General features: G+C 48.9%; 9 protein-coding genes across 9 annotated transcripts; 5 read left to right on the forward strand and 4 right to left on the reverse strand.

Annotated features, from left to right (window-relative positions):
- Positions 1 to 86: 86 nt before the first annotated feature.
- Positions 87 to 1939, forward strand: PGRI_040450 (WD40 repeat domain-containing protein; the record flags this gene model as incomplete). Its single annotated transcript, XM_040791758.1, has 2 exons — positions 87 to 203; positions 305 to 1939. 2 exons carry the CDS (start codon positions 87 to 89, stop codon positions 1937 to 1939), a joined length of 1752 nt encoding a protein of 583 aa, XP_040644032.1.
- Positions 1940 to 2156: 217 nt separating this feature from the next.
- bna4 (kynurenine 3-monooxygenase) lies at positions 2157 to 3570 on the reverse strand (the record flags this gene model as incomplete). The annotated part of the gene is made up of 2 exons (XM_040791759.1): positions 2157 to 3362; positions 3436 to 3570. 2 exons carry the CDS (start codon positions 3568 to 3570, stop codon positions 2157 to 2159), a joined length of 1341 nt encoding a protein of 446 aa, XP_040644033.1.
- An 871-nt stretch (positions 3571 to 4441) lies between these two features.
- PGRI_040470 (methionine aminopeptidase MAP1) lies at positions 4442 to 5688 on the forward strand (the record flags this gene model as incomplete). The annotated part of the gene is made up of 3 exons (XM_040791760.1): positions 4442 to 4511; positions 4676 to 4992; positions 5044 to 5688. The coding sequence occupies 3 exons, from the start codon at positions 4442 to 4444 to the stop codon at positions 5686 to 5688; spliced, it is 1032 nt and encodes a 343-aa protein (XP_040644034.1).
- Positions 5689 to 6101: 413 nt separating this feature from the next.
- Positions 6102 to 7979, forward strand: PGRI_040480 (putative MFS multidrug transporter; the record flags this gene model as incomplete). The annotated part of the gene is made up of 5 exons (XM_040791761.1): positions 6102 to 6293; positions 6356 to 6613; positions 6671 to 6849; positions 6903 to 7576; positions 7636 to 7979. The coding sequence occupies 5 exons, from the start codon at positions 6102 to 6104 to the stop codon at positions 7977 to 7979; spliced, it is 1647 nt and encodes a 548-aa protein (XP_040644035.1).
- Positions 7980 to 10009: 2030 nt separating this feature from the next.
- Positions 10010 to 13390, forward strand: PGRI_040490 (EF hand domain protein; the record flags this gene model as incomplete). Its single annotated transcript, XM_040791762.1, has 1 exon — positions 10010 to 13390. The coding sequence occupies one exon, from the start codon at positions 10010 to 10012 to the stop codon at positions 13388 to 13390; it is 3381 nt and encodes a 1126-aa protein (XP_040644036.1).
- A 630-nt stretch (positions 13391 to 14020) lies between these two features.
- Positions 14021 to 15559, forward strand: PGRI_040500 (Major facilitator superfamily domain, general substrate transporter; the record flags this gene model as incomplete). Its single annotated transcript, XM_040791763.1, has 4 exons — positions 14021 to 14152; positions 14207 to 14487; positions 14544 to 14890; positions 14949 to 15559. The coding sequence occupies 4 exons, from the start codon at positions 14021 to 14023 to the stop codon at positions 15557 to 15559; spliced, it is 1371 nt and encodes a 456-aa protein (XP_040644037.1).
- Positions 15560 to 16711: 1152 nt separating this feature from the next.
- Positions 16712 to 17512, reverse strand: PGRI_040510 (uncharacterized protein; the record flags this gene model as incomplete). Its single annotated transcript, XM_040791764.1, has 1 exon — positions 16712 to 17512. One exon carries the CDS (start codon positions 17510 to 17512, stop codon positions 16712 to 16714), a length of 801 nt encoding a protein of 266 aa, XP_040644038.1.
- A 3190-nt stretch (positions 17513 to 20702) lies between these two features.
- Positions 20703 to 21465, reverse strand: PGRI_040520 (uncharacterized protein; the record flags this gene model as incomplete). The annotated part of the gene is made up of 2 exons (XM_040791765.1): positions 20703 to 21161; positions 21268 to 21465. The coding sequence occupies 2 exons, from the start codon at positions 21463 to 21465 to the stop codon at positions 20703 to 20705; spliced, it is 657 nt and encodes a 218-aa protein (XP_040644039.1).
- Positions 21466 to 22171: 706 nt separating this feature from the next.
- On the reverse strand, positions 22172 to 22966 carry PGRI_040530 (mitochondrial 37S ribosomal uS8m domain-containing protein; the record flags this gene model as incomplete). The annotated part of the gene is made up of 1 exon (XM_040791766.1): positions 22172 to 22966. The coding sequence occupies one exon, from the start codon at positions 22964 to 22966 to the stop codon at positions 22172 to 22174; it is 795 nt and encodes a 264-aa protein (XP_040644040.1).
- Positions 22967 to 23001: the final 35 nt, after the last annotated feature.

Genomic DNA, 23001 nt, shown 5'->3' on the forward strand with positions numbered 1-23001 from the left:
CCTATTCACCCACCACATTCAGCCCCAGCATTGTTGCAAAGGGGCATTGAGATCTGCGCATTTGTACTCTCCTTAACATATCAGTCATGTCTGCCTTATTAGGTCTCGGATATGACTCCAGCGACGATGACGCCACAGCTATGCCCAACTCGTCTGTGACGACCGCGACCAAGGTCGTTGCCGCACCAGAAGTCAATACAGAGGTTTGGTCACCCCCTTAATCACCGTCCTGCCCGGATTTCTTGGTTTCTTGCGTCTCAGGCACCTCGGCTATGATGAACAGATAAGACTAACGATCCTACAGGACCAAGCGCATATGCAGATGGCACTCGCCAACGCCTCATCCCAAGCCCTCACCTACAATGCCACATACGATGATCTTACACAGCCTTCCCAGGGCCCTGTGAACCCGTTCAAGCCAGCAGGTCCGGGAAATGGTATCAAAAGAAAGAATGTCCCGACAGGATTTGCCGAAGAAGCAGCCATCAGCGAGTCCACATTTGCTGCGCAACACCGCACATTCCAGAGTCTGGGATACACGCGCAACCCCACACAACCGGACCAATTTATCGGAAACCTCGAAAACGTGGCAAAGTATGGAGGTAGGGATGCTGTGCAAATGAAACCAACTAAGAGCGCGTCCGCAAACTGGCGGACAAAGCGGCAAAAGAAGGGCGACTCCAGTATTGTGGAAGGAGATGGCGCATATCTGGGACCCTGGGCGAAATACCAAAATGACCAGCAATATGACTATGTGGAGGTTGCTGAAGGAGATGAGCGCGCGCTTGCTAGCGACGAGGAATATGTCGAAGAGGAGGACGAGACTCTGACTACCACGGCGCCCATGCCTGCCATGAGCAAGGATGCCACCAACTACGAAGGCGACTTTTCCAAGCAGGAAACCACCGAGTTCCACGGATCAGAGCAGTACGATTACCAGGGCCGGACATACATGCACGTTCCCCAGGACCTGGATATCGATTTGCGAAAGGAGCCCGGCACCACCAAGAACTACGTACCAAAAAAGCTTGTGCAAACTTGGAAGTCGCACACCAAGCCGATCACCTCTCTTCGATTCATCCCCAAGTCTGGTCATTTGCTGCTTTCGTCAGCAGCAGATGGAAAGGCCAAGCTCTGGGATGTGTACCACTCTCGGGAACTCTTGCGGACTTTCTCTGGCCACACCAAGTCAATCTCAGACACAGACTTCCACCCATCGGGCAAGACATTCCTTACCGCTTCATACGACCGACAGATCAAGCTCTGGGATACCGAATACGGCAAATGTCTTGGTCGGTTCTCCACGGGCAAGACACCGCACGTTGTCCGCTTCAATCCCGGTGAGGATCACTCGCATGAGTTCTTGGCTGGTATGTCCGACAAGAAGATCGTGCAATTTGATACCCGGTCTGGCGAGCTGGTCCAAGAGTATGACCACCATCTGGCAGCTGTCAACACCCTTACTTTCGTCGATGATAACCGCCGCTTCATCTCCACCTCAGATGACAAGTCGCTTCGCGCCTGGGAATACGGCATCCCCGTCCCTATCAAGTTCATCGCAGAGCCATACATGTTCGCGCTCACTCGTGCCACTCCTCATCCGAACGGCAAGTATGTCGCCTTCCAGTCAGGTGACAACCAGATTGTCGTCTACAGCGCCACAGACAAATTCCGTCAAAACCGGAAGAAGCGCTTCGTCGGGCATAATACTTCCGGGTACGCTGTCGACCTCCGGGTCTCGCCTGATGGCCAGTTCCTTGCTTCTGGTGATAGCGGTGGTTATGTCTGCTTCTGGGACTGGAAGACTGGCAAGATGTACCATAAGATTCAGGCTGGCGGAAAGGAAGGTGGTGCTGTTACCTGCTTGGACTGGCATCCCCATGAATCCAGCAAGGTCGTCACTGGTGGATTGGACGGTGCTATCAGGTATTGGGATTAAAGGTTTTATATGTTCATTCAGAGTTATTAGTTTGATCAATAATTCAGACTTGAAACTTGGAATATTTCCCCTTTATGTCTTCGATTCTTTTCTATCATAGTCCGATGATGCTATGCTACTTCTCATGTAAAAAATTAGATGCACTAAAAAATCCCCCCAAAAATCCGCATATCGTCACATATTCAATCAAAGGTCCACCTGTCCAACAAAAGCAACTTTACATATGAATGAATTTCCGAATGCTCCTCAACCCGACACAAGCCAAGTGTCGCGAGCACCGAACCAAACCCATCGGCGAGAGATACTGAGGGTACTTCCACACCAAGATGGACACAGCACCCACACTAGCAACTAAAGCCCCGCTCAAACCAAGACCAAGCACCTGGCTCTGATTCTGAACAGCTGCAACCACCTCCGAGTAGCGCTGGTTACTGAAGCTGATACGAGCGTACTGCGTTTGCCAGCCTAACAGCGGGAAATGGCGGTCAATAGTTTCTTCTATCGTCTTGCGCAGCTTGTAGAGCGGCGATTTGACGCCCGAGCGCATTTCAAGATAATTTTCCTTCGATAGATCGTTGATAGCATGCGTATCGGCGCATCGCTGGTCCGTGTAGGCTTGGAAGCCTGCCTGGCGCTTGAGACCGCGCGTGTAGACGCTGGAGTTGGGGTCGTAGACTCCGTGTTTGTCCATTTGCTCGAAGAGGACCCGGACATCTTCGAGGCCGGCATTCAGTCCCTGTCCATAGAAAGGTAGGACTGCATGCGCTGCGTCACCGATAATGACGACGCTGGCGTTGAAGTGGTGGGGTTTGCACTTGATGCTGATCAGTGGGAGGTGAGGGTTCGCCGCGAACTGCTCACTCAACGCCGCGGGCTCAATTAGCTCTGGACATACGCCGGGGAAATGGGAGTCGAAGAACTCGTGCAGATCCTGTGGCGAGTTCTCGAGGGCGCTATAGTGCGAGGATGGTGCGAATAATGTGCAAGTGAATGACTTATCGGCTGATGGTAGTGCTATGAACATGAACTCGCGTCCCGGCCAGATATGCAGGTGGTTTGGCGAGATACGGAAGTCTCCGTCTTCTGAGGGTGGGATTCGGAATTCGCACCAGAGTGTGTCGATGTACTCTTGTTGGTAATCGACGCGAGCGAATTTCATTAGGTGGTACCGCGCGGCGGAGTGTGCCCCGTCAGCACCGATGAGGTAGTCGAAGGATACCTCGATCTCTGGTACTCGACCAGCTACGCCGGCGTCATCGGCCATGGGTGTTTCCCCAGGGATTCTGCGCTCAAACCAGGCTTTGTTGGTGCGGAAGTCAGCACCTGTAAGCTTGTGGTTGAAAAATAGCTTGACATTGGGAGTCTTCTCCAACTCGTCGAGGAGGGCATTGTTGAGAGTTCCTCGGTCGATGGCATTAATAGCCTTGTAGTAGTTAGTTATATGATCTGCAGGGTATATAGCAAAAGCAACTGCCAAGCGGGTGATCGGTGCGTACCCGGCCGTGAACGTCATAGGCTTGTGCAGCTTCCCACAGATCTCCACGATCTCGGCCGTGGATCATCCGCCCATGCATGGGGATCGCTTCACGGAGGACATTGTCGATCAAATCATCCCGACCAGAATGTCTCATAGACGTAATGCCACGTTCGGATAGTGCCAAGTTGATAGACTTAGTAAAGTTCAGTGGCACTGTCGTAGGGTCTCGGAGATCTACGGATGCGCAAAGGATTATTGGCGTCAGTTCGGAAGAATTCGCAATGAATCGCACCTGAGCCAGACAAGTTCAAGGGGTACACAAGATAGTAGCAAATGGTGATATGAATTAATCGAGATGATTTTCTCTAGAGTTGAGGGACCTTGCGAGACATGGTGCCTTGATAAGAGCCAGCCATTCCCTGTCAAAGACATATACCTCCTCTATTGACAATCCGATTGTTCTCAATTGCGACCACGTAAAGGTGAAAAAAAAGAAAAGGTCACACAAGGCATAAAAACATACCTCCACGGAGCTCATATACTTCCACCTCGTCACCTCTTGACGCAGCATACAGTGCTGCCAAGGACCCCACAGGGCCAGCACCCACAACAACCACTTTTTGCCTCGGAATGGCCATCATGTACCTGGTCAATGTCCAAAATAAAGACAGGCACGTGTTGAAACGGAGATATGACTCGTCATCACGTGCTGCGGGCCCCCTTCTAACCTTCGAAGGTTCCTGGGAAATGAGGTGATCGATATTAGTCATTCCAATCGTCGCCTTGTCGCCTCAGGCTTTGATTTCAAACATTTGAGGGCTAGTCCAAATGAGGCTTAGCTTCATATCGCCTTGCGGCCGGCGGGGATTTTCTTGAACTTTTGGCCGCCAATTAATCCACTCTCTACTACATATTTTCTCATTTTTATTTTTATTTACTTTTTGCTTCTGCTGTTTCAATATGGCTGAAGCTGCGAATCGCAAATGCCGGGGTGTGGACTGCCCAAATGACGCAGGTACCCTCCAATGTCCGACATGTCTAAAGAGCGGCGTGGACAGTTTCTTCTGTTCACAGGATTGTTTCAAGAGAAGCTGGGTAGGCATTCTGGTGTGACTGGAAGATGCGCAATATATGCGCCCTTCCATGCGGGAAACCAAGGGCTGACCATCTACTCCAGAGCGAACATAAAAACATTCACAAAAAGGGTAATATTCTCACCAACCTTTTTACTCCGAAGGTAGTTTCTGAACCAGATCCAGCCACCGGAACCTTCAATCCGTACCCTTCCTTCCCTTATAGCGGTTCCTTGAGGCCTGTCTATCCTCTGTCCGCCAAACGGACGGTTCCCAAAACCATCCCGCACCCGGACTATGCCCGCGATGGTATTCCCCGCTCCGAGCAGAAACTCATCGGCCGTCACAATATCACTATCCTGAATAAGGAGGAGCAGGAGGGCATGCGCAAGGTTTGCCGATTGGCTCGTGAGGTTTTGGATGCTGCTGCACGTGAAGTGAAGCCTGGTGTCACAACAGACTACATCGACGAGGTTGTCCACAAGGCTTGTTTAGAGCGTGATGTACGAGGAGTTCCTCTCTGGTCTCACAATACCCTGCTGACGTATTTATAGTCTTACCCGTCGCCATTGAACTACATGAACTTCCCCAAGTCCGTATGTACCTCGGTCAACGAGACTATCTGTCACGGTATTCCCGATCAACGGCCCTTGAAGGATGGAGACATTGTCAACATCGATGTCACTCTGTACCACAAGGGATTCCACGGCGATATCAACGAGACCTACTATGTTGGAGACAAGGCACTTGCAGACCCTGATGCTGTCCGAGTGGTGGAAACCGCGCGTGAATGTTTGAACCAGTCAATTGACCTGGTCAAGCCTGGCATGCTGTTCCGCGATCCTGGCAATACCATTGAGAAGCACGCCAAGACACGTAACTGCAGTGTCGTGAAAAGCTACTGCGGCCACGGTATCAACCAGTTGTTCCACTGTGCACCCAACATTCCTCACTACGCTAAGAACAAGGCTGTCGGCACTGCCAAGCCTGGTATGTGCTTTACCATTGAGCCCATGATCAACATTGGTACCCACCGTGACCGCACTTGGCCCGACGACTGGACCAGCACCACCCAGGATGGATCTCTCTCTGCCCAGTTCGAGCACACCCTTCTCGTAACTGAGGATGGTGTCGAGGTTCTGACTGCCCGTCTGCCTGATTCACCTGGTGGACCAGTTCCTATGCCTTCGACAGCATGAATTTACGGAATTGGAAGTTGACTAATCGGAAATATTTGCATCAATATCCAGATACTACCTATTTAACAACCAAATTTACGACCGTTCAATGTCTATCAGTATAATTCCATAATTGAGGTAATGTATCAAACAACATAGAGCTACTATAGGCCAAGCAAAAGTTTGCCGATGTCGTCGCAGATCAAATGTCTGGGCGGCATAGGTCCGACGAAAGAGTGCATTTGATTGGCTACAACGGGTAAGTCGGGGGTATAGTGAGGGGCGTCTTACCGGCAGGTGGAGAATTTTGGGGTCACTTAGGTAGATGCTCTCGCTGTCCTCTTTTGTTTTTTCTTCTCCCGTAGACGTTCAGTCAAGTCTTTTCGACTTTGAGACAATCTGGAGCGATCTGACGATAGGCATAAGTCTCGACAATGGCTCCAGAGACATCTCCTACCGAGAGTTCCCCGTTGCTGGCTGCGTCCACCAACGCTGTGTCCAACGGCACGATTTCTAATCACCATGTGGAATCAGGGGATCCAGTTCAGACAGAGGAGCGAGGCAAAGAACCGTTCCCTGATGCGCAGAAGCAACTCAAATATATTGTGCCTGCTATCTCACTAGGAGTACGGATTCTTTCTTATTCATTCTTTTTTAGAATTATAGTTGTAACTAATGGGATGTATAGATCTTCTTGTCGGCGGCAGACCAGACAATTATCATGGCTAGTTATGGTCAGATTGGTAGCGATCTCAAAGCTCTCAATCTGACCAGCTGGATTGCTACTTCTTATTTCCTCACTCTAACTTCTTTCCAGCCTTTATATGGCAAGCTGAGCGATATCTTTGGTCGCAAGCCGTGTCTGCTCTTTGCATATGCTATCTTTGGTATTGGATGCTTGGGCTGCGGTATGGCTCGAAATATCAATGAGTTGATTGCTGCTCGTGTATGTTCGCATATAACCTCAGGCTTGAATCACGTCATGCTCACTATTTTCGAACAGGTCTTCCAAGGCATTGGTGGTGGTGGTATGACAACTGTCGTCAGCATTTTGATGAGTGATATTGTTCCTCTCCGTGATCGAGGCCTGTGGCAGGGTATCATCAATATCATCTATGCCACAGGTTCCGGTACCGGTGCACCTTTGGGTGGAATTCTCTCCGACTACATTGGCTGGCGCTGGTATGAATGATGCGAGACCCACATATCTTTACGCCATCTGACGTTTTTTCTAGGGCGTTTTTAGCGCAATTCCCTCTCTGCGTTATCGCATTCATCGCTGTAAGCTTCCTGCTCAAGCTACCTACTCGCGAGAGCGCCCATTGGAAGACCAAGCTGCGCCGCATCGACTTCCTCGGCGCCGTAGTCCTTGTTGGCGCCGTTCTTGGTTTCCTAGTTGGTCTTGATCGTGGTAGTAATGTGTCATGGAAATTACCTCTGACAGTTGCCTCGCTGTCTGTCTCCGCTGTCTTGTTCGTGATCTTTATTCTAGTTGAGATCTACCTAGCAGCCGAACCCTTTGCGCCTGGTCACATCATCTTCAACCGAACATTCTTTGCTTGCTATTGCTGTAATTTCTTCAGCTTTGGTGGATGGCTTGCCGCTCTGTTTTATATCCCTCTATACTTCCAAGCGGTAGATGGTGTCTCTGCTACAACTGCAGGAGTGCGCTTATTGCCATGCATTCTCTCTGGTGTCTTCGGATCCGTGCTTTCAGGCTTGTTGATGAAATGGTCCGGCAAGTATTACTGGCTGACAATTGCTGCGTATGCTTCCCTGACAACTGGCGTATCCTGCATATACCTGTTCTCCGGTGGTGTGCTGTCTAGTACAATCCCCATGATCTTGGGAATGGTAATTGCGGCGTTTGGCAATGGCATTGGTGTCACTACGACCTTAATCGGATTGAGTGAGTTTCCATCTAATCTTGCTCTACAAACTTTGAATATATATTAACCACTCCGCCAGTATCGAACGCTACTTATGAAGATCAGGCAGTCGTCACTGCTTGCTCATATCTATTCCGCTCATTGGGATCCGTCATTGGTCTCTCTTTATCATCAACTGTCGTTCAACAAGTCTTACGGAGTCGATTGAAATCAGGTCTACGCGATAATAAGAATATCGATCAGATTGTTGAAGGTGTCCGAGAAAGTCTAGACTTTATCAAGACTCTCGACCCAGCAACTGCCGGAATTGTCCGGGATTCGTATGGCTGGTCCACCAACAAGGGATTTGCCTTCATGGTCTGCGTGGTATTCTTTGCTTTGTTGAGCAGCTGTTTTATCCGTGAAAGCAAACTCAACCGCTAATTCACAGGTGAAATTCGAGACTTCAAAAAGAGACTATTTTGCATTTTTGAAAAGCGACAAACTTTGCATGGAAATTACTATGGTGTATGGTCTATCTAGCATTGGTTACTCTCCTATCGATTTACAAAATCAGCATACACGGTAGAAGCGTCAGAAAATCCAAGTAACCGAATCTTTCAAGGCATGGATGCCTCATACATCCAGGTTGACTCCTTATCTTCCTCTTAATGTATATACTTGAGTTCCCTCGGCAACTTGACCAATGTAAGTCTCAAAGCCCCAGTATTCCATTCCGCCTCTACCCGTAAAGACATATATTTAAACAGCTCCTTTCGCCTATTCTCGATCTACCTCATGTATAATTTCAGACGTCGTTGTTGCCGCCAGATAGACACTTGCTGAAGGTCAGGGAGGGACCACCGTAGGCGTTTGATTTGAAGTTTGCCGTGGGGCCAATTTTCAACCATCTATCCCACGTGCCTCATGGTCCATGCGTAGACATTCGGTGCTACAAAGCTTGTTAATTGATATCATAGAGATACTTCTTGATTGCGCTTGCGATGATACCTTGCTATGCTATCGTATCACAGTTGTGGTTGGAGGTGTAGTAGACCCAGGACATGGACTGATAGGTTCCACGCATGGTGTTGCAAGAACCTTGATAGGACAGTTACTTGATCGTACTAGCAAGAGATTTTGCCATAGCAACCGCAAAGTTCATGATCACAACAGTGTCCGTGAAGATGAAGATTGAAGACTGAGAAATGGATGATACAGAGGAGCCATGATGAAATGTAGAGTGCTTTGTGAAGATACCTTAGTTATGTGAGGAAGAAAGGATGAAACTAGCTACTGGACTAAACTAGCGCTGGGAGACAAATGTCACTGGACCCTTCGAAAAAGGCATATCAACCCATTATCGCGCTGGTTTTTGTATAGACATGGCTTCACAAGATTCTTGGCCAATTATCAGTAGGACCAAGTGTTGGGATACCATCCCTGCTGTTTGTCAGTTTGCTGTTTTCAATATAGATTTCCAGTTTCTCCATAGATTATCCAATATAGCATCTTACTCCTTTTTTATCTCTCTCTCATAACATGCTCAATAAGAAGGATCAAGTATGAGGGATTTTGCGCAGAGCTGGTGATCAAGTGCATAGGCTAAGCTATCTAGTACATACCCGCCTTATGGAAAGAGCCTCCACCGCAAAAATCTCGGACAAACTTGAGAAACTACCTAGGTATGTTAGTTATGGAGTAAGTTGTAGTGTTCTGTACATAAAGCCTTATGTTCAAACCACACGAATCACATAGTAAAGAATGTTTAACCTCTTATATGGACAAAAAGTTCAAAAGTTGGTTAAAAGAGGGTCAGTTAAAGTAGCAGATGAGCCCTTCTCCACCTAAAAGCCTTGGTCCGCGCACTTCCGAACAGTTTCACCCCATTGGAACAGGTCAAAGTCATAAGCGCAAAGATGAGATCAAAACAACCGGTATGCTTTCCTGCCAACGCCATTTGGGTAAGGTCACGTGCTTGTGCTTTTGTGCCTTCGTCATGCAAACTAAACAAACAGTATTCATACGATTTGCGTCAAATAAAATGATGTCTTGTATCATTGACATATTTCAAGTCTGAAAGATTTTACACAAGTAGAGGTATAATATGCCATCTACTGATACATCTAAAAATTGGAGTACGCCTTAACTTTCATCAGCATTTCAACAAAAGAAGGAAGTCATCGCTTTTTATAGTTTCGTATATCGTATACTGTAGTCTGTAGGGCTAGCCACCTTCCAAGGTTGGAAGTATAGCTAGCTTACTAATCTAGCATCTGGCTTGTCAGCAACCCGTTGACGTTCAACCTTGGAAATGTTATCTAGTTGACTCGCTGTCATATCCATTCAAATTGAGTGTCTTCATTGACACTTTGCGGGTCTGACTTGATCTGCTTATCCGTGATCAGAATGAGCTACCACCTTGTGTTTTTAACATTTTTGTGCAGCCCCCGCTAGGTCAATTTCCGCCCGTCATGTCCGACTCGCGCCCAGGGCCAGTCTCACTAGCACGATATCGACCTATCCTCTACCTCTTTACTGGTGTCGCTGCTGCATATGCGATCCTCTATGTCCACAATAATGTCCTTTCGCAGTCGTCATCAACTTCGCTCCGGCGTCGAAATGCCGTGCGCCGCACGAGAGCAACCGAAGCTGAAGAACATGGAATCACCGACACTCCCTCATATCGAGCCATTACCCACCTTGAACAACTAGAGCGCCAGAATGGTGTATATGGGACATTTCGCATCGAGACGGAGGATGGGCGTCGCGTGGAGAGCGGTCTTCTTCCATCGCTCCTCGCAACACGCGACCAGCTAATGGAAGAAGTCGGTGTCCCGCCTGCTCATGCAGAGCGCATGCGCGAGATGATGGAGGATACGTTTCTTGAGTCCTTCCTTGCGCTCGATTTCCCATCTGCACACATTCTCCCTGAGAACACCCCAGAAAGAACATACTTGACAGAGCAACTTCAACGCCGAGGTATCTCCAGAGCTGGTATTGAAAGGGCTCTGATCCTGTTCAACGGAGATGTGAATTATGGAGAAGAGCTGCGTCGGCGACGACAGAATGGTGAACGTGTCACTCTCTCAACCTCTACCTTTCCAGACGTGTCTGCGCCTCCACAAAATCCCGACGGCGGTGAGACGGCAGTGGATGACCAAAGTGTCTTCTCATGGCGTGATGGAAACAACGATCCTTCCAATAGGGAAGGCCAGAACCTCCTCAACCTCCTTTACCACATCGCTGAGGATCAGGCGCGGAGGGACGGCTATATCCATCGTGGAGTTACTTGCAACAGCTGCGGTGCCATGCCAATTCAGGGTATCAGATACCGATGTGCCAATTGCATTGACTACGATCTGTGTGAGACGTGCGAGGCAATGCAGGTCCACATCAAGACACATTTGTTCTACAAAGTGCGGATTCCAGCCCCATTCTTAGGAAACCCTCGTCAATCGCAACCTGTATGGTATCCTGGGAAGCCTTCAATGCTCCCACGCAGCCTCCCGCGCCCTCTTGCCAAGCGTCTTATGAAAGAGTGCAATTTTGAAAACACGGAGCTCGATGCACTCTGGGATCAGTTCCGCTGTTTAGCCAATCATGAGTGGGTGAACGATCCGAACAAGTTGCATATGGCCATTGATCGCAAAACATTCGACCGATGCTTTGTGCCTAATACTTCTATCCGACCGCCGCCGCCCAGTCTCATTTACGACCGAATGTTCGCATTCTATGACACCAATGGCGATAATCTTATCGGTTTTGAAGAATTTTTGAAGGGGTTGGCTAGTCTCAACAATAAAAGCAATGACGAACGGCTGCGACGCGTGTTCCGTGGCTACGACATCGATGGGGATGGCTTCGTCGAACGCAAGGACTTCCTTCGAGTTTTCAGGGCATATTATGCGCTGAGCCGGGAGCTTACAAGAGACATGGTTGCTGGCATGGAGGATGACTTCTTGGAGGGCGGAGCTCGTGATGTGATTCTCGGTAGCCAGCCTATCAGCTCTGCATTCCCTGGAAATATCCCTGCAGGTGAACCTTCTCGTACAGGCGAAGGCAAGCGCATGAATTCTGAGGGGGACATGGAAATCATCGATAATGAAGGAATCTTGCGACAGGATGGAGATGATACCGGTGATCGACATTTGGTCGTGGGTGATGCTGCTGTCAGGGCACAGTTTAGTCGAATGAGGCCATTGTTCCCATCTACACTACGCCTGGCATCCACCGAGACCCCTCCTACTCTCCGTCCATCAGATCTCATGGAGGGTTACCAGAATGAGGCCAACGAAGAAAATGAAGATGCCGCTAGTGACAGTGGATCAGACCAAACTAGTTCGTCGGTGGCCAGTGGCACATGGCCCCCGGCTGAACACATCCTCGAAGAAGATATCATCGAGGCTCTTGGTACCTATATTCCCGCTCGGGACATCACGGATCCAATTGATCGGGCTCGCGTCGCGGATGCCGTTTATCACAGAATGCGAGAAGATGATCAGAGACGTGTGTTTGACGCTCGTCAGCGTGGAATCGACGAACGTTGGAGACGCCGGGCTTTCTATACAGATGAAGAAGACGGCGCTACTATTCCTGAGGGGTATGAAAGGGATCCCGCCATCGATGACTCCAGCGATGAAGGCCATGAGGAATCCGAATCACGCCCACCCTCTTTCCGTTCGCGATCCTCATCCAAGGTGCGATTCCAGGATGATCTCAATGATGACGAGTATGAAGTTCGATCTAACCCATCAACTTCGTCACGGAGTATTCCTGTTGGCGAACGATGGGGTGGCTTTGAAATCCCAGAGGTCGAAAGGGACGTTGGGAAAGAAATCTTATACCAAGTCACACAACAGGGATTCAACGAGCTCTTAGATATTCTGTTCAAACCAAAGGAGGACCTCCTGATGGAGGTCTATCGCACGCGAGCTGAACGAAAGATCTGGGCCCGGGAGATTGAACTCGCTGGAAAGGAGGACCCTTCAAAACGTACCCCACCTGAGAATCCTCAAACTGAGAATCCTCCACCTGAGGAAGTACTTGAGGAAATTATCAACGAGCGGCCACTTGATGAGCTATTACAGCGCGCTGGCTACGGGATTCAGAGCCCAGTCCTTGCACCTGCCAACACCGAACCAGGGCGCGCTCCTTTGTCGCCTGAGCCTACCGCCTCAGGTGATGGTAACGAAGATGAATATGAAGATGAAGATGACGATGAGGACGACGTGCGGCCAACTCATCTCGCTGACCCCGGATATGATGCTGGAATTGGGCAGGCCCACCCCTTTGAGGAATCTGACACGGCGTCCGCCACCTCGTCTGATTATGACGACAATATCACAGCCTCCCAGGCGTCTAATGCGGGACCGTCTGGCCCAATTGTTGAAGACGATACACCTCACTACGATCCAACACTCCCACAACATCGTCCTAATGCAGACATAGGCTCAGGAATGATCGATGAAGCAGACTTCGACCCCACAAGCACAAACTCCCGTCTCCCTGCTCAGCTCCGGCTCCAGCCCGGAATCACTTCTCTTCCCGCGCCATCTTCTCCCCACTCCTCCCCAGAAGCCGAAGCCACGGCCCCTAAGCTTCCTCCTTCTCCTATGCAACCACTCCCACCCCCTCATCGGGTCAATGACCAACCCCGTGAAGCCCCTGCCCCACGCCGACCTTCGCCCCGGACTCTAGCCCGGTGGGTCTATTTAGACCAAGTTGAACGCGAAAACAAGGAACGTGGCAACGGCGCGAGACTTAATTTTGAAGAGTTTTCGCGCCGTATGGCTGCTGATCGGGGACGCCGACTGGCATTTGTGGCCAGTTGGATTGAGATGGCTAGCTTTTAATTCTGAGAAGGTTCCTAGATTAACCTAGGTGTACATTATTATTGTAATTTAGCGGGACTAGGTTGATCTAAATTCATTAGTACAATGACAATTTGGTCAACTACAAAAATTCAGACTAGTAAGACTCCATAGTGACACATTTATATTAACCCACATTGTGTATATAACAGCCACTAACTAGCCCTATGATGGATCTTGAAGAACCGTTTCCCTAATATACTAATCTAACAAAAAAAATGCCTCGTAAACCAAGTCTTTGTCCCCCGGGACCGTGCCCAGCCTGGAGGCGTGGATGTCCCCTCATATTACGTGCTTTTAGGGACCGATGGCTCACTTTGCACCATTGTTATCACCTGAATGTTGAAGATTACCTTCCAGGATTCCCCTTATCGATTTGACTATAACTCAAACTTCTTCTACCGTCTCCAGTATACAAGCTAGTGCCAGTTATGCCTCAGCTGCCATCGGCCGAGAGATAAAATCAAGATATCGCGATTATGACGGACCCTGACGTGCTGTGCCCTCTTGCTTCTGAAAAAAACAATAAGTAAATCCAGACCCATTACTATGCAGTACTAATAGTGGCTCTTTCCGCTACTATAGTCCGCATAGGAACCTCCCACATCCATCATGGCTTTCGATCGTCTGGCCCGGTTCTACCGGTCATGTCTACTCCAGATTATCATCGTAGGACTAGTCGCCTTCTGCGAACCCGGCATCTGGACTGCTCTCAATAATCTTGGGGCTGGAGGCAATGCCAAGGTAAGTCACCCAAACGTTAGGAATTTGCGCAGCTATCACTGACGCATTGTGCAGCCTTACCTGAACAATGCCGCCAATGCCTTAACATATGGACTCATGTCAGTAGGCTGCTTCCTTGCCGGCGGCGTCACCAACAAGATCACTGCGAAATGGACCTTGTTCATTGGAGCCGCATTCTACACTCCTTATGCGGCCGGTCTATATTGCAATAATCGCTATGGCAATGAGTGGTTTCTCTTGCTTGGCGCTGCCCTTTGTGGAATTGGAGCATCCCTTCTATGGGCTAGTGAGGCTGCCATTGCAGTTGGATATCCGGAGGAGGAGAAAAGAGGACGGTAAGTCAAAACCCCCAGTCCCTCTACTTGATATCATTTGACTGACAACTATGTAGCTACGTTGCAATCTGGATGAGTATCAGACAGATGGGACCGCTTGTTGGCGGTTCGATATCTCTCGCTCTCAATGTCAATACCGCGCATGTTGGAAAAGTCACCTACACAACATATTTAGGGCTTGTTGCCATCTCCTCCCTCGGGGCCCCATTTGCGTTGCTCTTGTCACAGCCACAGGATGTTATCAGAAGTAATGGGACCAAGATCCCTTACATGAAGAAGACGAGCCTTGCTGTTGAAGCTCGCGCTATCTGGAAACAACTTTCGAATAAGTACATGTTGCTACTTATCCCGGTCTTCCTCGCAGGACAATTTGGTGTAACTTACCAGGGGAATTATTTGACGAGTATGACATCTCAAGTCTCTTTTGCCGGTTTTAATAGCATCGCTGACGGAAAACTTAGCCTATTTCACCGTCCGCTCCAGAGCCCTCGCATCATTCCTAACCGCCGTGGTTGGCGCCACCGCCAACGTAGTGACAGGCATATTTCTAGATCTGAAATTTATATCTCGAGGAACCAGATCTAAAGCCGTGTATATATTCGTTCTTGTATTCATCACAGCGGCTTGGACATGGAACGCTATCACCGAGACGAAACTCTCCCGCATGGCCGAACCACCCGCCTTTGACTTGGGCGATGGTCCATTCTTCAACTCGGCTTTCACTGTCTATATATTCTTCCGCTTCTTCTATGAGGTGCTGCAGACGTACATCTATTGGCTGATGGCTGAAATCAAGGGAGCGCAGGGGGAGGGCGATATCGCAAGAACAACCGGCATCCTGAGATCGTGGGAATCCATTGGCAGTACGATTGCCTATGCGGTTGGTGCAACTCACTGGGCAAACTTAAATCAGATGATCCTGGGCTTTGCATTATGGGGCTTTACCGTCCCGTTCACGCTACTTGCGGTGTTTGGCAATTGGAATGTTGAGGGCACCGTTGAGGGGGAGGAAACGGACAGCAGTAGCTTGGAGGCTCAGAGGGTGGTTATCAATTCTGATGGGAAGGACTAGGTAGGATATATTTTGTCGCTATGCGAAGGTGTTATTGGTGGAGAGTTGGCAAATAAATAATCCAGTCCAAATGATAGAATATACCTAAAGTTTTTGTTGATGGTGGTGCCCTAAATATATAAACGGAATTGATGACAATGTTAGATTATTATAAAAAAAAACACTACAAAACTCTTCAGATGGATTCATTTATTACTAATAATACATTGAACTATCCAAGCAATACCGTCTTGTTATGAGTTCTCGTGAAATGGCCAATTTAATATCTACATATAGTACTACATGCTAAGGACTCGCCAATAAAGCCAAAAATGGCTCTTCCCCCATCAATTGGCCCAAGTGGTCGAAGAGTTTCCTGGTCTAGCGGTTATGATTTTCCGTTAACAAATGCGATTAGCAGATGTTCCGGAAAGGTTCTGGGTTCGATTCCCAGGGAAACTATTTTTTTGTCCTTTCCCCATATTTATTCTGTTTTTGGCCTTTTAAGCAGTTCCTAGTCAGTCTGAAACTGACCAGTAGAGAGTCATAGGACTATGCTGGTGGAAATGAGGAACAATGAAGCCCAAACCTGGTATGTATGGAATATTAGCAAAGTAAAAAAACACAAGTAGACAGACCACCCAAGCGAGTCAAATTAGAGACATAACATAAATCACAGACATAATCTCGTGTTGCATACAAATCAAAGCATGACATGGTCATGTAGCACAAGTAAAAACATAGCATAAACATATCATAAACATATCAAGACAAACCAACCCGAACGCCAGAATGAAAATAGAAATCAAACCGAGAAAGCCAACAAAACCACCGCCATATTAACCCATTCCTTTCGCGGGTAACAAAGATTTGAGGAAGATGGACCAGAGTCGGATTATGTCTCTGCTAACCCAAGGGGTCTGGGTCCAATCCTCCCTTCATCTGGGCTGGGTAGCTGCATGGGCTTTTGTCCTGGAGATCACCAAGGTTCCAGGGTACCTTTCCTCCAACGGTTCAAACTTGACAATGGGGTATTCCAAAGAGAATTGTAAAAAAGAGAAAAAGCAAGTGGAAAAAAGAACCATCCAAGGGATTTGGGGGTTCAGCAGGAATATATAAACAGAACAGTGGCATCCGATCAGGGAATCCAAAGACGGTCATTCTCCAGTGGATTCAGGGATTTGCGAATCTTACACGACGGCCACGTCGCTCCAGAATCAATTTCTCGGTGTCAACATAAAGACAGTCGAGAAACTGCATAGCGCTAGAATCCCTAAGGATCTTCGCAACCTGAGTACCCGCAGAAATGAGCTGCAACACATTGCGGTCATCCTTGACTGGCCTTGACTGGTGCTTGGCAGCATGGCGCATCTCCAGGGAGTTCTCTAGGACAGTGATGAGCTGCTTAATTTGGCGGTTGTACAAGAGATGCGCTGGGATGCGACGGGTAGTAGCCAGCCGCTTCAAGAGGTGCACCCATTCAGTCCACTCCCGGTCCGAGGGGACCTTAACGGGTCTCTTGTCCTGCTCGATAGGAACGCGGAACTGGTACTTTGCGATGAAGTCATAGGCACACTGGGACAGACGGTCGTTGACCTTGTGGAGGATACTGTCTTGCTCGCCGGCATCGAGGTTAGTAGGGAGCTGGGGAAGCTCTTTATCCTGGGCTGCGACAGCCTGTGGAGAAGGTGGCTCTAGGAATTGATGTGGGCCATCAAATTCATCCCGGTTGGATGTCCGTCTCTGGGAATGATAGTGTGGGCTTCCTCTGGATCTCTCGGAAGATCGTTGGCTGTTTCTTTCCGTGACATACTCCGGGCTTTCCGGGATGCTCATTGTTCCAAGGTCCCGTCTCAGGGAGTCTCGAGGCAGGTGGCTCTGCTGGTTCCATTCATATGTCCCGGGTGGTGGGTGGGCCTGTCCAGCTGGAGGGTAGGATAAACGTCCCGAGGGCGATGTGGGTGGGCCCATCATGTGGCTGTGATTATCCAGAGGGGCTGGAGCTCCGTGGTAATGGGTCTGGTTAGAATCCATTGGACCAAAGGGCGCTTGACGATCGTCTCTGTAGCCATATCCGTGGGAAGTAGATGGTGACCTTTTACCGTTTAGTAAAAGGAATGAAAGCGATGCTTGGCGATGATAGCTTGGGAGGAATTTGAAATGAAGTGAACAATGACCAAACAATACCTTTGATAGACCACTGGAGATATTGCTGGGGTTCCATACATAGGGTGCTGAGCCATGGTGCTACTACGGAGCATGAGTTTCGGATTCCAAGAGTTTTGACTCTGAAACACGGGAGGGAATGGCGATGCTGATTCTGCTGACCTATGGCGAGACCGAGTATCAACTTTAGAGTTGATAGAGCTTGCACAGGAACTGAGATTTGTTGGCAAAGAGAACGGATAGACTGATCCAGCCGCGAGTGGGTGAGGAAGGATAGGAAGCATGAAGAAAGTAAGCCGGGAGTGGTACCACAGCCTTATATAACTATCGAGAACAAGATTTAGAAGAGCAGGGGAAGAATATATATATTAAGTGCGTTGTTGAGCGAATGAATTCATGAACACCGAATAAAGGGCAGGATAGTTATTAGTTATAGTTCTTTAGCAAAGTACCCGGGTCGGACGAATCGAAGTGTGCCTGACCAAAGGGATCGGAGCCCTAGGGTTCTGCAACGGCAAATTAACTGGTTTGAGAGCCGCGCTAGAGGACTTTACGCCAGTGGCGTTGGTGGAGACGAAATCTATGGAGACGAGGCCTGTGTTGCCTGGGCGTTGTTGATTTCAAGAAACCCAATTGCGTAACAGAACATGGAATGTCCCTGCCGTTTACGTTGAAGATCTCGATCGATCGAGAATAGGACCGGTGTGCAAAGTTCGTTGGCAGTCGAGGCGCCGTGAGACGCCTTTGGCAGTGCATACCGTGATTTCGATGGCATGGCAAACATTGCATCCGAAATCTCGATCTTCACAAGTTAGGGGATAAGCACCAGCACACTGGATGCTGCACCACCTTCATTCTGGTTCGATACTTGTATTGGGGGTAGAGCCTCGGGCAGCAAAGCTGGTGTTGGGTAGGAAATGCAAGGACCGGGGTTCTGGCCTTAGACTTCATTGACCTATGGATACCCTAATGTGCAGAGAGAAGATGTGATCTGCGCCCTCGAAGGTCCTAGAAGAAATGCAAAGATGAGCTGAGGGAGGTATAACATGCAACTTCTGTGACGCGCGTAGTTAATCCGTGTTGGGCAGTTGGGCTTTTTCTAAGGTTGGGGCCCAATGCAATAAGCCGCATGGACCATGTCTCTCCTCTTCTGGGGATCTGGTTAAAGCAAAAGAGGAATTTCAATATCATACTTTTTCAAATGTGGGGAGCTCAAATGTTCTGATGGCATACGATCTACCCTTGCAGCCCAACAAGAAGCCCAATGTCTCTGCTTCTAGGGCCGAGGTTGCCTAGAAGGATTGTTATCAATCATACTCCGAACGGTTATAGAAGATATAATAAATTAATTCAAAGAAAGGAGCGCCTTGAAAGAAAATCATAACCATTGGAGTATTTCCAGGACATCATTAACCCTAGTCATTTGGGCAGGGAGCGGGAAATCTATGTGATTCTCCATCAGCGTGGCATATTATTCTTTTTGCTTCCACTTTTGAGAATGGGCAATTTTATCCCGAGACGAGAGGCATAATCCTGGATTGCTTTGGTGAGTAATACAAGAAGTTGCACTTCTAAGGTTGTGATATCTGCTTACCTCGCAACTCAAACGGATGGCTTCTTCGATACCAATGCGAGCCTCGTACCCTAGAATATTCTTAGCCTTTTCTCCACTCGCATAACGGATAGCACATGCATCTTGTACGCTTCCACGGCTCAAAGTTGTCGTTGTTCCCATCAACCAGGTAACAGTCTCACACACCAACCCGGCGAAGTAAGCCAGACTCTTTGGGATATGCATCTCAAAAGGCGGGACGTGGCCAAAATGCGCCCAGATTGCCAGACAAAAAATCACGAAAGGTAATAGGCTCGTTGGTCTGAATAAAAAAGGCCTCACCCGCAGCGGTGCGGGATGACAACAGATTTTCAATGGCCAGGACGTGAGCATCGGCGGCATTGTCGACGTGGGTGATATCCCACAAGTTGAAGCAATTTTCGATCAAAAATGGAGTTTCATATTTGGCGATGCATGCGTGAATAGCTGGTACTAGCTGGTGGTCTCCTGGTCCGCAGAGCACCGATGGTCGGAGGGCACATGTCACCATTTTGCTGCTTGAGGCATTTAGAACGAGTGCTTCTGCAGCAGCCTAGGCATCATACCGAAGTAAGTTAGTAACTTGTTTGCCATCAATGTTGAGAATCATGCTGATGGGGATCTGTAGTTCTAACCTTGGACTCTCCATAAATAGTTGACCTAAATCCTGAGGGCCATTCCTCATTGATGTTAGGATGAGCGGTGCGCGTATCGTCGATCACCACGCAGCAACTGCTCGTGTATATGAAGGCTTCAATCCCATTATGCTTGGATACATCCAGCATATTTCGCGTGCCTTCAAAGTTGATCTTCCATACTTCCTGTTCACGTCAGCGACCGAACCGGTCGGCCAGATCTGGAACGACCCCGGCGGCGTGGACAACGACATCTGGCTTCACAGCCTCGAATAATTCGCTCAATGCTTGAGTTGAAGTAATATCCACCTGCATGCATGTAGTCCTCTCTGGTAGTATATGCTCGGGTCGTGGGGGACTTTGGTCGATGATGACGATAACAAAGTCTGGGTGTTTTTCTGCAAGAGCCCGCACTATGGCCGAGCCTACAAAGCCTGTGCCACCAGATACAAGGACTTTCCTCGCTGTGTCTGCCATTGTAGAGGCCGAGTGTGAGAATATGGGAGACCTTGACGTGGGGGAAACTCTGGATAGACACCCGTGGATAACTGTGCAACCATGTAACTACGACAGGGAAGGTACCTCAACACCTTGAAAGAAGCACCTTAAATGATATTGGAAATGATGCCAGAAAGAGGCCACTCAAATGGTCAGTCCTTTTTTTTCATTCAGATTTCAAGTCGGGTTTCATTCTTGATGCATGAACCACCGCCCAATTGAATCTCAGACGACTCTCATGGTTGGGCTCTGGTGTTTATCGTGCTTGATGTGGTCAATGAATACGATCATTGGACCACTCGTCCCATTCCTCGTCCTCTTCCTCTTTATCTTCTTCATCCTCATCCTCACAGCGAGCAGGATCCAATAGATTCAACACTTCTCCTAGCTCAGGATGAATGCAGTGATCAACGGACAGTTCCTCCAATTCCAGCAATTTTGGCCACAACGCTTCTGGGCTCGACTCATTCTCTCTGATCGCGCGGACTTCATCCTCCGTCATAGATTCGATTATTTCCCGCATCGCAGTCACAAGAGCAGTATCATATTGGAACCGCTCTTGCACCTCATGGCCCACTACATCGTTGGAAGATAGTGCAATCGTCTTCCCGATTTTGCGTAGGGTAGAGAGGCCATTGAAGCGTGTCCGAGGGTTCGTGAATGGGCCACACTGTTCCGCGATTAATTGAATGGTTTCAACGACCTCCTCAGCCACTTCGAAGGAGACATCGTACTGCGCTCCACCGCGCATGGAACGATATGTGACATTGATAGATCTCCAGATGTCACCCGAATAGTTATCAAAGTTGATGACGCGATTTCGTTCTCTCCCGACTGACGCGAATAGCATCGTCCACCATGGTCAGGACGTCGGGATGGATTTGCGCTGCTTGCGTGAGAATGTCGGTGACAGTCTGTATATCGAGCTGTTCAATGCGCTGGAAAATATCTTCTGCTGGCGCCAGCGCTGTCGTATTGACATGGGCATCGCCAATGGTATTAGATCGCGCGCGTTTGGCGCTTTGAGGATCAGCCATGGTTGGTAGTATGTCTGTTGATCACTGAGACAGGGGACAAATCATGGGAGGACAAGATGATCTTGTGGAATGAATGAGATGTAAGAAGGAAGTTGAGGAGCGCAAGGGATCCAAAAGATAAGAGGGGTCAAGCAGAAAGAGGGTCTACGGGTGGATCATGGGGGATATCAGATGGACATATGTTTTTGTATATTCCTTACCTATATAGCAACATAGATCGGATTATTGACGCCGTCAAAGACATGCGTTCCATAAGCGGCCGATTATTTCAACTTGCCCATTATGATCTAGCCATGGCCATTTGCAATCCTATTCACCTCCAATATAGCCATATCATCTGAGAGACTGAAATGAGGTATGAATATAACTATGAAATCGATCTATCAGTCTAGGCAAGGTTACAACTACATTGTAAGCACATCTATGGGGAGTACGGACATATTTCAAGTCGTAACCTATACACTGTGTCACATTGAGGACAGCTGCAAAATCACTAGCAGAGCACACGGAATGCGAGATACGCAGACATCTAATATACAGATCCTTGACCCAGGTATTATCCCAACAGTCACAAAAAGACTAATCTCGAAAAGAGAAAGCGCTGCGACTAACCAACAAACTCCAAAGTAAATGCAAGAAGAGAACGAATTCTCCCCGGTGGGTAGCTCTCCCAAATCAGGGATAAGCCGCTAGGACAATCGCAGACTTAAAGCACACGGCACAAAACCAGCCCACCAAGCTTTTTCTCAACACACTCGCGAGCTTCTAGAATCCCCCGGTCTGTAGAGAGGTACAGACTCTCACCCGGCGAGCGAATTCCGGCCACAAATCCGGATGCCTCACCACGCACAACTCGGCGCAGTCCCTCCACATCGATATTAACCCGTCGAGTGGGCTTACTAACCATCTGGATCTTGCCAAGGACTGACTCGTTCTGCCAGTACTTCAGGCCGAGCCACAGCCGCCTTGATGCGACGTTATCACGTGTGATTGGCTCAATGCCTTCAACTTCGTCGTTGGCTGCAGGGTACCCGAGGATGCTATGGGCTGGAGGAGGAGTCGGGCCTCCGCGGACCACGGAGGAGAGGTAGCCGGAGTTTTGGAGGGCGAGGGAGAGCTTCAGGTGGAGGTTGCTGTTAGGAATAGAGGTGAGGGCGAGGCGGGCCTTGGTGGCATTGTTCAAGTGGGAGCAGACGGCAGAAAGGTTGACGAGAGACATCTTGATTTCGCGACGGCAGCAATTAAGCTCTACCGGCGGCCGTTCGGAGAAGAAAAAGAATGGTGGGGATTGGTCAATTTTGGGAGAGGAGGAATGAACGGGGATCCCAAATACGCAAAAGGGATGACCGAGAGGGACCACAATGGACTGCAATTGTCTGGGGAAGCAAGACACGGCAGGTGTTGTAGCGCCGACTGAAGATGCGATGAGGATGGAAATTTTCGGATAAACTAAACTTCCGGGTCGCGGTCTGGTCCAGGTACCCGGTACTTTCTCGCCCATAACGGATAAGTGTGATGACCAGGTACTAGTACTAT

The sequence above is a fragment of the Penicillium griseofulvum genome (assembly GCF_001561935.1).
Source record: "Penicillium griseofulvum strain PG3 chromosome Unknown contig_88, whole genome shotgun sequence".
Classification (NCBI taxonomy): Eukaryota; Fungi; Ascomycota; class Eurotiomycetes; order Eurotiales; family Aspergillaceae; genus Penicillium; species Penicillium griseofulvum.